The 14,588-nt window shown below is 41.3% G+C and overlaps 1 protein-coding gene across 3 annotated transcripts in view; it reads right to left on the bottom strand.

The window, feature by feature from the left end:
* Positions 1–14,588, bottom strand: part of QSER1 (glutamine and serine rich 1) — a 1,012,913-nt gene that overhangs the window by 598,927 nt on the left and 399,398 nt on the right. For 2 of the 3 annotated variants that reach the window (XR_013608715.1, XM_078680856.1), the window contains exon 5: positions 12,621–14,183. The exons of the other annotated variant lie outside the window; for it this stretch is intronic. Coding sequence is in view for 1 of the 2 variants with exons in the window: in XM_078680856.1 (XP_078536982.1) it covers positions 12,621–14,183 (1,563 nt within the window). In the remaining variant the exon portion in view is untranslated. The remainder of the gene's footprint in view (positions 1–12,620; positions 14,184–14,588) is intronic. 3 annotated transcript variants of the gene reach the window in all.

The raw sequence follows: 14,588 nt of genomic DNA, 5'->3' as shown, positions 1-14,588 counted from the left end.
TGAAAGCATGTCCCGATTGATTGACAAATTTTTGTTTCCCCTGGTCCTGACATTGCCTTCTTATGTACGGGACACCAAGGACTTCCTGAACTCCATAAGGAATATCAATTGGGACAAGGACTGTCTGCTAATCGTACTTGACATTACAAGCTTATACACCGTCATTGACCACCGACAGGGCCTCGAAGCTGTTCAACACTTTCTGAACTTGAGACAACTGAGGTTTACAACCCACAATGATATGATCATCGAGTTCATCGAGTTCTGTTTGAACAATAATATATTCTTATTCGAGGACCAACTGTTTAGACAGGTGTCGGGTACGGCGATGGGTACCTGCTTCGCTCCCAGCTACGCGAACCTTTTCGTGGGTTGGTGGGAGGAGCAGGTACCCAGGAGCTGCATGGTGGATGGAGTGGAGGGTAAAACAGAAGGGTGGTACAGATATATAGATGATCTGTTCATTGTGTGGCGGGGCTCCTTTGAAACAGCACAAGCCTTCATTAACCAACTGAATGAGAATACTTACAATTTACACTTTTCAGGGACTGTAAGCGATTCATCTGCAGAATATCTAGACCTAAAAGTGTTTGCAGAGGACCATCAGATCCATACGGCTCTACATAGAAAATCCACTGCAGGCAACTCTACTCTGTTTGCCAGCAGTAGCCACCCCCCTCAACTAATCAAGAGCATTCCTTATGGGGAGCTACTCCGGCTCCGTAGGAATTGCTCAAGATTGGAGGACTTTGACAAGGCAGCACAGGATTGTGTGAAAAGATTTGAAGTGAGAGGGTATGGAAAGTCCATCCTGAATAACACCTTAAAAAGAGTAAGGGCCATCCCTAGAGACTCCCTAATCACTCCGAAATCTGCCATCAAGGATAGGGAAGATGAGAAAGGGAAATTCAGACTCATAACTCCCTTCTCGGCTGGAGCACAGGACCTTAGGTCAATGATGCGCAAAAATTGGCATATTCTCACCACTGACAGTATCATCAAAGATGATTTACCGACCCACCCGCTTATAACATTCAACAAAACTAGATCCCTTCGAGATTATCTAGTGACCAGCCACCTAGAAAAACCACTCCCGAAAAGTAACACCTTAAAATCGATGAGTGGGTTCTTTCCCTGCGGGAGATGCAAAGCATGCGCAGGAAGCAGGAGAGTTCTTGCAGTGGAGAACGTAGAGACAGGCAAAAAACTGCATATAAAACAGTTCATAACTTGCAGTACTCCCCTAGCAGTGTATTGTTTGGTTTGCCCCTGTGGCCTCCGCTACATAGGGAGCACCATTAACATGCTCAAGTTGCGGATCCTGGAACACCTAAGGGCCATTGACAAGGCCGACCAGGCTTATCCGGTCGCCCGGCACTTTGCCGAAAAGCATAATAGGGACCGCAGTCAGCTTCAGTATTTTGGGCTTGATACCATCAAAACCAATGCTAGAGGGGGTGACCAATTGCGACGTCTCCGTAGGCTGGAGTCACGCTACATCATAGACCTCTCTACTAAGTGGCCGAAAGGGATGAATAGCGGGGAAGAAATGGTCTTTCATCTAGGCAAAGCGTAAATAGATGATTGTTAGATCTATATGTACTCCGTTTCAATGGATCTGTTCTGTATTATGAAATTTAATTCTGTATGTATAGCACTGTATATATTGTCACTTAGATATAGGGGTGTGTATATAAAGTATATGTGGGTATATATCTACAAGAGGAGACATCTAGGATGAATTGAGAGGGAAAAAAAACCCTAATCTCGCTAATGGCTCCACTGTCCCCACCCGGCGGATGGGATGGAACCAATGTATACACACACCCTCACTGTTAAATAAGTGGCAATTTAATGGATCAAGGGGCTCTTTGATTCATTTGAGTTATGCCAGAATGATACTAACTGGATAGTTTTAGTGGGATATCCACGTAGTCTTTGGCACCTCGCGCTATCTGCTGGTTGCCTGAACATAGGTATATCTGAGCAATTATATTGTAAATATGTTGTACATAGGTTGTATATAGTAGGTCACCTCTCATTAGTGTAAGAGGACCATTGCCGATCCACGGCTGTATCAAACATTATATGGAAGACATATGTTATAACATACAAACTTTCTCCCGCAAAGACGCACATCTACCTATCTATAGGGAGCAATACGTTGCGAATATGCAATATATGGTGTTGCGAATATGTAGATAGATATGTATATATGTATATACTTACCATTACAAGATGGCGCGCACTGGGAGGATTGCAGTCCTCTGTTGATATCAACTGAGAGGTGTTACCTGTGTACGCAATTACCTATATTAAGTGTGCCGGTTTCTTTATGTGTAAACACACTGACGAAGGCCTAGTGCTGAAACGCGTCTGTGGCGTACTTGTAGTTAATAAACTACCGTGTGAGCAAGAAAACCTCCGAGTGCTGTCATTTCTTTCCCGGGATCCTGGGATGGTGAAGAGCGATATATATATATATATATATATATATATATATATATATATATATATATATATATATATATATATTTGCCTTGGGCGGAGATTGTTTGTATTCCACAGATAGCTGTGTCGTCATATGGATGTAACAAACATTTGAATAACGCACATGATGGCCTTGTACACATTACCAAGGTAGTACGATAGTGTTCTCAGGAAGTTCTCCATGGTAGCAAGGCCGATGTTTCCAAGAAACTAACCCAAGTGTATCGATTGAAAATGTGTGTCAAAAGTCGACGTAACAAAGTGAAGGCAACTTTAGGAAGAACCGTGTACATGTAAAATTGCACTGTTTCCTATTCTTTACCAGGCCTAACTCAGACACATGATAGTCAGTGACATTACTGATGACATCACTGATGGTCTCTCAAATGACATCATCCACAGAACTACTCACACACCCACTCATACCCCATACAACCTCTCATATGACCACTCACTCACCCATACAATCACTCACATACGCAAAGATCCATACAAGTACTAACACAACCAGTCACTTATACATAGGGCCACTCACACACCCACCCACTCACTAACTCATAGAGCCTGATCATACAACCAGTCACTCACTCATACAGCTGCACACACTCACCGATACAGCTACTGACACACTCAGTTATTCACCTATACCGTCCCTCAGACACCCACTCAGACAGCCTCTCAACAGATTTCCTCACTGACACAACCACTCACACACTCATTCACACACCTACACCACCACTTACATACCCATTCACACATCCATACAGCTACTCACGCACCCGTGCAGTCATTCAAACACCCACTTACACACAGATACACAGTCACACAGCGACTCACATCAGCTGTGTAAAAAAAAAGGAATCACTCAGTAGTACACAAAGTATACTGATAACATTTTTGTGATACCTTAGTATTTAAGTTTAATACACAAAATCATTTAGAAAACACTCACAATCACTGGATGATGTCATCAGTCATGTCATTTCAGATATCATCAGGAATGTCAATGACCATGACCTGAATGAAGTAATATGTGAGTTCACAAGCAGTGCATTGCGGATGCGTAAATTATAGTTAGCTCAGCTTACATGCCTCGAACACACACACATATATATATATGGAAACACAAAATGCCCTGTAGCATTGAAAAGCACTCACAGTGTCCTGCCATCCAGCTTTAAACGTGCAGCATTCCTCTTTGCTCCATTTATCTTTTCTCTTCTGCCGACGCGTTTCAAGGCCCGAGGGCCCCTTCTTCATGGGCAATTAAACAACACACTTGAGGCTTTCACACGTATTTCCGGCAATTTTATTTATTTCCATGGCCCACCAGAGGGAGAAAGCCGAGTGCTTGGTCCTCAATGATTTGTGGGGCATGTAGTCCGTAGGTGAAAGCAATTATTTTCTTTAAGTAAGTTCATGCATGTGTTTAAAAATAAAATGTCCGTTATTTCCTTAAGTAGGTAACAGAGGGCCCCTCCGCCCGCCCGATGCCATCGGATGTCACACTCACCACTTTTGGCTCGGCGCTGTGGTTTGACTTAGTTGGGAGGGTGGGGTGTGGGCATGAGATCTGATGTGTTTCAATGTATGATGCTTGTCACCGGTGGAGTTTCGCTCCTTACTGAGGAGAGACCTGCGATGGTGGACCTGTAGCGAGATGCGTGAGCTATGTCCTAGGCCACCACGGCGTTCTCACTACTTACCTGTAATTGTGCTGCCCGACTTGCCTTCTTGACTCTCGCATGCTTGTTGATTTATTTTCCTTTGCTGTATTATGTATTTCTTGTTTTTATTGCACTTTGTTCATTTTTTTTTTTTGACTTTATAATTCTCCTATATTGGAAAATGGCACTCTGTATTTCTGATCAACCATGCCTGAACTATCCCGCTCCTGCATTGCTCTTCTTCAATTGACGTGTATGGCATCGTCCAATAATACGCATCTATTGTTCTGGTTTGTTGTAACCTACTGTGCATTCTATTTGGTGCCGAATAAAAGTCTTTAAAAAAAAAAAGTAGGTAACAGAGCCTAAGATCCTGCTCATTAAGCACATTGAACACTGTGCCAATTTCAGCTTTGAAAAGTTCGAAGCTCTGGCCTCTCTCAGCATGTTTGAAATTCCCCAATGCCGATGATGGTGCATTTTCCACGGCACACATACTCACACACATACATACACACGGTACACTATTTCAGTACTCAGATGCATTTAAATTACAATGTGCTTCAACTTGAGCAATATAAAAATGATGTCTGGGCTGGCTTACAATATTATTTCAGTTAACAGCACTGAATTGTGCATCATTAGATCAAGAAAGAGGTCAACTTTGGGGTGGGTCTGCTCAGTTTAGGAAGTACTAAAGTTTTAATTTTAAAATATTCGATGAAACATACTGCAATCGGATCGACATCGGGATAAGTCTGGTCATGCCACATGAACTTTGCTTCAGCAGGATCCTTCCCGGTTCTTGCCCAAAATGAAGCAGAAATAAAAAAAGATTCATTGTACATGGCTTTTACTACCACCAAGGTTTTTTACAGAAAAGAGCCACATACTGCTCGATCAGATCTTCACTTTAAAGGCTCCCACGCTTTTGTCATAGCAGACGAGGCACTGGAGACAAACTGATTATATTGGATCATTTGGTTATTCTACTTCGAGTCAAAGGTACATATTTCCAACTAAATAAACAAATTATTTTGCTGGCTGAATTGGTACCTTAACCAGTAAGAAAATAGGATCAACTCCCAATAACTCAAATGTATACAATATGGATAACTAATTTGAGACACTATCAAACTAGCCTATAATAAAACTATCACATGAGCATCAGTACAGGTTGGCAACCACCACTGGTCTTCAACACTGTTCTTCCGATAAAATGAGGGATGAGGCTGCTGGTCTCTAAAAGGATTCAAAAGGGGGTGGTGATGGACAGAGTATCTGAATTAAGCAGAACACTCCTACCCAGTCAAAAGATCAGGGCTTGATCCATCACCGTTTTTTAGCTCACTGCACCATCCCAGTTCAGAACCTGGCTACATGCAACTTAGTCTGACCCTGGCCCAGTGCATCATGGGAACAGGGCAGACCAAACTACCAAGCCGATTCTTTACTGGAAAGGAAACAAGCTTCCGGGGACCGGTTTCTGGCATTACATCCGTCTTCGGCCCGGCTTGCTTGAATCCTGATGGTGCAGTGAGCAAGGGACTCACATCTGAGCATACCCTTCCACACTTGTGGTGGCCAAAACGATTCAAAAGGGGGTGGTGATGGACAGAGTATCTGAATTAAGCAGAACACTCCTACCCAGTCAAAAGATCAGGGCTTGATCCATCACTGTTTTTTAGCTCACTGCACCATCCCAGTTCAGAACCTGGCTACATGCAAATTAGTCTGACCCTGGCCCAGTGCATCATGGGAACAGGGCAGACCAAACTACCAAGCCAATTCTTTACTGGAAAGGAAACAAGCTTCCGGGGACCGGTTTCTGGCATTACAGCCGTCTTCGGCCCGGCTTGCTTGAATCCTGATGGTGCAGTGAGCGAGGGACTCACATCTGAGCATACCCTTCCACACTTGTGGTGGCCAAAACGATTCAAAAGGGGGTGGTGATGGACAGAGTATCTGAATTAAGCAGAACACTCCTACCCAGTCAAAAGATCAGGGCTTGATCCATCACCGTTTTTTAGCTCACTGCACCATCCCAGTTCAGAACCTGGCTACATGCAAATTAGTCTGACCCTGGCCCAGTGCATCATGGGAACAGGGCAGACCAAACTACCAAGCCAATTCTTTACTGGAAAGGAAACAAGCTTCCGGGGACCGGTTTCTGGCATTACAGCCGTCTTCGGCCCGGCTTGCTTGAATCCTGATGGTGCAGTGAGCAAGGGACTCACATCTGAGCATACCCTTCCACACTTGTGGTGGCCAAAACGATTCAAAAGGGGGTGGTGATGGACAGAGTATCTGAATTAAGCAGAACACTCCTACCCAGTCAAAAGATCAGGGCTTGATCCATCACCTTTTTTTAGCTCACTGCACCATCCCAGTTCAGAACCTGGCTACATGCAAATTAGTCTGACCCTGGCCCAGTGCATCATGGGAACAGGGCAGACCAAACTACCAAGCCAATTCTTTACTGGAAAGGAAACAAGCTTCCGGGGACCGGTTTCTGGCATTACGAGGCTGAAATGCCAGAAACCGGTCCCCGGTAGCTTGTCTCCTTTCTGGTGAAGAATTGGCTTGGTAGTTTGGTCTGCCCTGTTCCCATGATGCACTGGGCCAGGGACAGACTAATTTGCACATAGCCAGGTTCTGAGCTGGGATGGGGCAGTGAGCTGAATAACGGTGATGGATCAAGCCCTGATCTTTGGACTGGGTAAGAGTGGTCTGCTTAATTCAGACACTCTGTTCATCACCGCCTCCTTTTCTGAATCGTTTTTGGCCACTATAGGTGTTGCTAGGGTATACTCAGACATGAGTCCCTTGCTCACTGCTCCATCAGGATTCAAGCAAGCCGGGCCGACGAGGCTGAAATGCCAGAAACCGGTCCCCGGTAGCTTGTCTCCTTTCTGGTGAAGAATTGGCTTGGTAGTTTGGTCTGCCCTGTTCCCATGATGCACTGGGCCAGGGACAGACTAATTTGCATATAGCCAGGTTCTGAGCTGGGATGGGGCAGTGAGCTAAATAACGGTGATGGATCAAGCCCTGATCTTTGGACTGGGTAAGAGTGGTCTGCTTAATTCAGACACTCTGTTCATCACCGCCCCCTTTTCTGAATCGGTCTCTAAAAGGAGCATGCAATTTGGAAATGACAAACTGGCGATGCTTAAGGCGGGTCTAACAACCAGCATATGCAAGTAAAGGGCATTGTGTACTGTTACCAATGAGCAACGTGGATTGCTGACCTGTTGCTACTATACGACAAGCATTCTGGCCAATGCAAGCATATGCCAAAAAACTAAAATAAAAAAAACAAATCAGGCAGCAAAGTGGATGCCATACACTGGCGATAAAAATGTAAAATGAAAAAACATTCACTTGAGCAGCTGTTTTAATAGTGATATTTTTTAATAACAAGCCTTTCAGTTCAGTAAGTGATTTTATTATTATTATTTATGAAGAAGACAATAGTAAATCACCACCTAACCAAGCACTCAATTTGCAGGCAGCTACAATCTTACAAATGTTACTTAAATGCCATAGGTCAGCAACTTTAAAAAGTGGTCGGAAATCACCATTTAAGAGGGGACCCAAAGTGCAGGCAAAATAAACAGACTGTATTTAAAGTAAATATAAAAAATAAAACATAAATAAAATTCCCAAATTTGAACCACGTGTGTCACTGAAGAGAAAGAAACTAGACAGATGTGAATAACATGCAAAGACTTTGAGCATGTTCACTCAAAGTGAAGGGAGCCAATGGGTAAAGTGAGCTAATCCACTGCCCAATGCTATATGCTGTGGTGGGTGGAACCAAAATGTGAATGACCATTTACAGACAATTGGATGAAGCTCGCTGACCAAAAGCGAAATTAATGTTTGGGGAAGTACAACAGTCTGGCAAAACGGCCAGATCTTAAAATTGCTGGATTTTTGTACTACTGAACTAATACTGAAGAGGCATGAAGACTGAAATGGGTATTGGAAGGAGTAGTGTTAAGGTCTCTTCAAAATTTGCAGATGTCTAATATGGCAGTAGCTGAACAAATTCTTATATTGAGTATGGTTGATGCCATATGCTTATAAAGAGACATTTAGTTCTTTCCAGACTTCTTGTGGAAAGGTAATGCTCTACTCTAATTGCCAGGGTCATGGGTAGCTGTGCTGGGAAGTGTCACAATGTACTAACTGAAAAACAGTAAAGTAAAAAAAATACTAAATGTTAATTTAAAACGAAATTAATTTGGGGCAAATTACAGTAAGCTGTTGTCAGCCAGTAAAATATGAAAAAATGTGGCTTACTTGGGAGAATCCCAGCTCCTTGTATGATATGTTTTAAGGACAGAGGATGTTGTGTCTTTAAAGCTTTTGCAATTCAAGGCTGAGTAAATCACAGAGACTCCAAGGAGTCCACTGTCCGCTAGACCTGGGAAGACAAAACGGGTCTTGGTATCACCACCCTGATAGCCTCAGCAATAGTCTGCAAAACAAAAGTATCTGAACAAAAGATAATATCTGAGCATTAAAATAATTTCTTTTTAAACAACGCTGGTAGAGGGGGCCCATTTTGAGCAACCAATAGATATTAATAGGCCTGTGGGGGCATGTAGCCCAAAACATAAATAAGTAACATACTAAACTGATGACGATCAACTGACCTCTGACACTGAGAAATCTCATCAACTTCTAAAGTGCATAATACCCTGCTCCCAGACAAGGGATCACATTTGACAATCAGAAATCAACTGTCTAACTAATGCAAGTAGGTAAACCCTGAAAAAGTTACAAGACAAGAAAGCCAAGCACCTTCCCATATCAGGAGGTAAGCAAAACAGGGTACCACAGGCTAAAGCTATGTAAATATGGATATATAGTTCAAACAAGCTACTAAAATATTTTCAATATTGCTGGAATAGCTTTCCTGGAAAAAGAACTGATAGGAACCGTGACCAGGCAGGACTTATATTCTTTTAATTTTCTTTATAGGTCTTCAACACCGTCACATCAATATCGTGAGAACTAATAATCTTCGTCAAAACGATCTTACTTATATAGAGACTAAAGAAAATGAAAAGAAACACCTGAACCAAACAGGTCAATGCAAGGTCCAAGTTTTCTGAAAGGCGATGTAGAGATGCTAAATACAGAGAAAAGCGGTAGTCCTCTATGAGTGAGACATGGAAATAATCAGAACCTAGAATAATTGTGATTTAGCAGGATAGAGGTCATATAAATCAAGTTCACCAAGATAAATCAGGTAGGCAACATCTACTTAATAAACTAATTAAAATAAACATGGCAGCAATACAACCTTTAACGTGCTGTCAACATCTGACCGACCACTATAAACATTAAATAACCATGCCTGTGGGGAACAACCTCCACCCCACTTGAATAATGAATGCGATCAAAATCATACTATCATAATAAAAAAATACAAGTTTTGCAGGGCAACGTCTACAGGGAAAAACAGTTTCACCCACAGACTTCACAAATAGGGAGGATGAGACTTTTTTTTTTTTACTGATCATTTTTCATATGTGTGGTTGTTGCCACTGTCTTTCTTGCACACTTAACGAAAGAGGGGAAGAGAAAGTGCAGCATGCTGAATGGTGATCAACCCCCCAACCTCCTTCACGGCCTGGAAGTTAGGACTGAGCTGTTCTCACTGGAGCAAGATCAAGACTATGTTTCATTAAATAGGTTCCCGTCTGCAGTGGCACAGCGTGAAGATGGATTCAAATTTGAGTAATTATTTCAACATTATACTCATCATCTGATGGTATGCTTCAGTGAGACACGCCAAGTGTAAGAGAAATGCCCAGGTGAGGGTTCCATGCTTGCTATGTCATACTACTTAAACTACACCTCACTACTGAAGTCCCCTTATCTCTTCAGATGGGAAATGGCCTGGCAGTTTGGGCTGGGATGTTCCTATTAGAGCAGTAGAACAGCTTATTTGAAAAACGTTGGTCCTCTGGCACAGTGAGAAAAGAAATTATGGAATGGAGCGTGGCCCACAATAACTAGACGTTGCTGAGATTAATACAAACAGCTGCTATCTTATAAGATATTTATCTCTTCCCCGAAACATCAAAACTGAACTACTTTATGTAAAGAAGTAAGGAACCACGTCTACCAAGTCAATCAATACATGCAAGAACTACACAATAGTGAAACTTTGGAAAATATATTTAAGGTGAACACTAGTGGGGATTAAACAGACTAATCTGGAAAAGGATGAAGAACCAGCGCAAGAGACCTTCATTGTAAAACATAAAAAAAGCGTACATGTGAGTTCAATCTCACATACAGACATAGGAACATACTGGTAAGGGAATACTAAAGGACAACAGAAACCCACATTTGTGTTTGCAGAACAGAGTGTGATGCACTTTTCTGGCAAACTGAAAAAAATGGGGCCAAAAACAGAAGTGCCATCACTCATACTACGTCGTCCAATTATATATATAAGAGCGAAGGCAACTACTTCGGAGACTACATCGGAATCCTCATCCTTGATTGTAGCATGGCCAAAAAGCGGAAGACCAGACATCTTATCAAGATAACAAAGGTTGGGGTGCAGAGGAAAGTGACAGCTAAAATCTATCCCCAGGGGAATTACTGTGAAATAGAGTGGTCAGCAGAACCATGCTAGCCTGAATCTGGGAAAGCGCATTTAGGATGGGTCCTGGAACAGCAACAAGTGTATTTTAGAAACGCTTTTCTCACACCAAGGAGGTGCATTTTACACTGGCCATGGCAGATTGCCAGCACAGTCCTAGGAGTAAATCCTAACAGATGTTGAAAACTAGAACTATAAGTCAAGGTAACAGGAACAGTTTACTCTTGCAACGGGTAAGGTCTGTCCAAAAGGCCATCCTGGATCACTTGTAATCCGATTTGGTTTTTAAATTGTCACCAGATATTTTACTTTCTTTTGCAGGACAAATTATTTAACAGAAAACTTTCCCATTCCGATGCAGATTAATCGTTCACTTGCCTTGCATCAACATTATCTTAAGAAGGATATATATATATAGATATATATATAGATATATATATATAGATATATATATATATATATATATATATATATATAAGGCATAGCCCATTTAAAAAAGAAAATACGATGAAGATATCTGGGAAAATGGAAAATACATGCTTCCTTACTTCATGAAAAATTGTTATACTGAGTTCCACCAGAACGCCAATTTCCCACTGAAGAAAATCAGATGCCCTCTCATCACAGTTGGATAAGAAATTCTATAGAATGTCTCCTCCATCCGATCATCTGTATTTCCCTTTGAGGTAAGTGATGACCCTTTGTGTGCGGTCTTAATTTCCTGTAGATATCTCAATCAACAAGAGGAACCCCGTCAGGAAATGACTCTTGTAGAATGAGACTTTTATTGCGATCGTTGGCGCAGTCTTTTTGTAGTAAGGCATACTTGGATGAGCAGGGAGTAAGTGTCCTTGCTGAGCATTTGAGTCACACCCAGAGACACAATAAGAGCTACCTGAAACAAGACAACATCTGGAACCAATGGCTTGGAGTTTTGGTTAGAATGTAGAGATGCGATTAAATATTGTAGCTTAGAGTGCCTCCTAAAAGTGATCTGTCATAGTTCTGTTGGCAGAGTTTAACAACTCTTACATGGATGCAGACAACGGCTACAAAAAGAGCATTTGCATTATTAGCACGGAGATCCATAATAAGCAAATATATTTATTCCCATAGTTACAATATCCCTGATTGTTGTGACGATATTGCAAGTAATTATTTGTATTAAGCAACTGGCAGCCTGTAAAAAGGAAGCAGAACACTTGGGATAGGGGCCAGGAAAATAGTTCCCACCAGCTGCAAAACGTAAAGTTTTGACAGATGCAGGATTTTGCAACGACTACTTCAGTGGTACAAACCCATATGCACATCTTTAGGAAAAGATTGCTGGGCCAAACACCATACCCATCTCTTTATGCTGTCCAGTACATCTCAGAAGCGTGTTATCATTTGGGCCGCACAACCAAATTATGGTGGGAAATATTTTTCCACAGCTCTCCAGAAAACCGATTTTACAGACTGGTTTGCTTTTTTTCTTTTTATTATAAGAATTTAAGAGCATGCGATTCTTTAATTTTTTTGTGATATTTTAAAAGCTGGGTTTATTTTTCTATTTCTTTTTTGAGCACGATGCAAATGAATTACAATTACTGTTGCAGGTGTTCTTAATCTTTTCAGCCACTTAATCAGTTTTAAAGATCTTAAATTGAACTCTCAAGATGAGTGCTTTAGACAACATGAGAGGTTCATAAAAAACTTACCTTTCATAATGGTTGGCTCGTGTCCTACAAAAAATTAGACTAGTGCCCTTTATTCAACAGGAACAGTTTATCCAAAAGTCAAAAGATAATAGACTGCATTAACAATGTTAAAAGTATTCAACAGATTTCTTTTACCTGCTTTTTTCTTTTTTTCAGAAGAAGCCTCTATAGCAGACAATGCTGTTGGTATGCTCTTACGCATAGAACGACTTCCTCCAGAATCTTCACGAGCAGAAGAAAATGAAGGTATTCTTTCCAAATTTTTCTTAAGCTCATTATCCTTTTTATTCGAAGTTTCTGCACTCTCAATAACAAGAGGAGCAACAGGAGTCATCAATGGCAAATTTGTAAAAGCCACATGTTGTAAAAAGGGGGCCCTCAGTACTGGAGCAGATGGACGCTTAGTCTGATTAAGCTCTTTAGCAGGAGGAGGGGAAAATGGTTGCTTTGGTTCGTCTTTTAGAAAATCTAAGAAAGAACTAATAAATCCAGACTTAACTTCTGGTTGCTGCTCTTGTACCTCTTTAATTTTTTGTCTTATTCTTTCTTGATGTTGAGAACTGTCAATATAGCTGTCTGTAATATCATCTGGAGAATAAGGCAGACTCAAATCAATTCCCTTAGATGTTTGGCGTTTGGCGAGTAACTCATTCGTCTCTTTCTGGTTTGTGTTCTCATCCTTGGCAAAAAGTTCATTTGAAACATGGGCAGTCTCTTGGTTTTTCTGTAATTTGCTTTGTATTGTGCCTTTGTTCTGATAATCTGTTGTTGTGCTCAAAGTACCACATGGTTTGGTCTCCGTGTTTACCAGTGGTAAAACGTTATTTTGATTACCAGTCACACTACCATAATCAGCAACGGTGTTCAGCTTATCATCTGGTACAGTGGTTTCGTCCTTTAGATGACTGTCATGAAATAAGAAGTTTTGATTTCTAGTTTTATTGAATGCATCACTGTGAACACAACTGTCTTCCTCAATCCTTTGGCCTGTGTTGGACTGTCTCTTAATGGTGGCAGAAGTATGAAATTGCTCCTTATGGTTATGTTTAAAAGTTGAAGCGCACATTTCACTTTGAACACTGTGGTCATTTGTTTCAGTGTGTGGTTTATCAGCAGTTAGATTGTTGGACCTTACTGTAGAGACCGGTGAAATGTTTATGGAGACGTGTCCATTTTTTTGAAAAACTGCATTTATCTTTTCACGGTTTGAAAGAGTTGCTTGTAGAATACTATGACTTGGAGACTCTTGTCTAACATTTGACTGAAAGTGTGTTTTTTTATCATCTCTGTTTTCCACAGACATATTTCCCTCAATAGAAGCAGCATTGGCAAACTCCTGTGTGACCACCATACAAGCTGTAGCTGCAGTGTTACCATTAGTATTTGAGATGGTACTCCTTTTATCAGTAAGGAGCAGCGACTCAGGAAAACGCACCGAACCAAAAGAAACAACTTTGTTTTTTAAATCATACTGACTGGGTTGTCTAAAATTATCTTTTGAGGTCCGTTCTTGCTGCTGTAAAGGTTTTGAAGGCACAGTAATGTCCATTTTCAAAGCTTCAGAATGTTGAGAATATAGCTGCTGCTGAGACTGCCCCCCATTGCTATGATTAATATGACTGTCCATTGGAAGGAATGGATGCATTATCCGCTGACAGCTCTTATTTTGCGATGCTGATGTTGAAGTCTTTGTTTGTCCTATGAAAGTGAAGAACAAGTTACTTAACAGTAACTATGGATTCCAAGACTTGTGGTGTATGCAAGTTACCATTCTTTGAAGTATCCCAGGTAAAAAAATTAAGTGAAATGGATCACTGTCTCTATTTACATTCATTACATTAATAGATATGTACCATTAAAACAGGTAAGCATAATCTCCTTTCTATTTTTCCCAACACTCCATTATCTGCCCACTCCCTGGGAAAGCGTGTTCTATTCAACTATGATAGCTTTGACCCAAGCTCTGAAACTAACACCACAGGGCGAACTAGGCACATTTAAGGTTAGAGAAGGTAGGAAGGGCAGAGTGGTAACCTACATACACCACGAGGCTTGGGGGCTCCATAATTACAGTTAAGTAACTTGTTATTTATTTATTTATTT

This window comes from Lissotriton helveticus, chromosome 3_1, assembly GCF_964261635.1.
Source record: "Lissotriton helveticus chromosome 3_1, aLisHel1.1, whole genome shotgun sequence".
Classification (NCBI taxonomy): Eukaryota; Metazoa; Chordata; class Amphibia; order Caudata; family Salamandridae; genus Lissotriton; species Lissotriton helveticus.
Note: the sequence above shows the minus strand (reverse complement) of the source record. Positions and strands in the feature narration are given on the sequence as shown.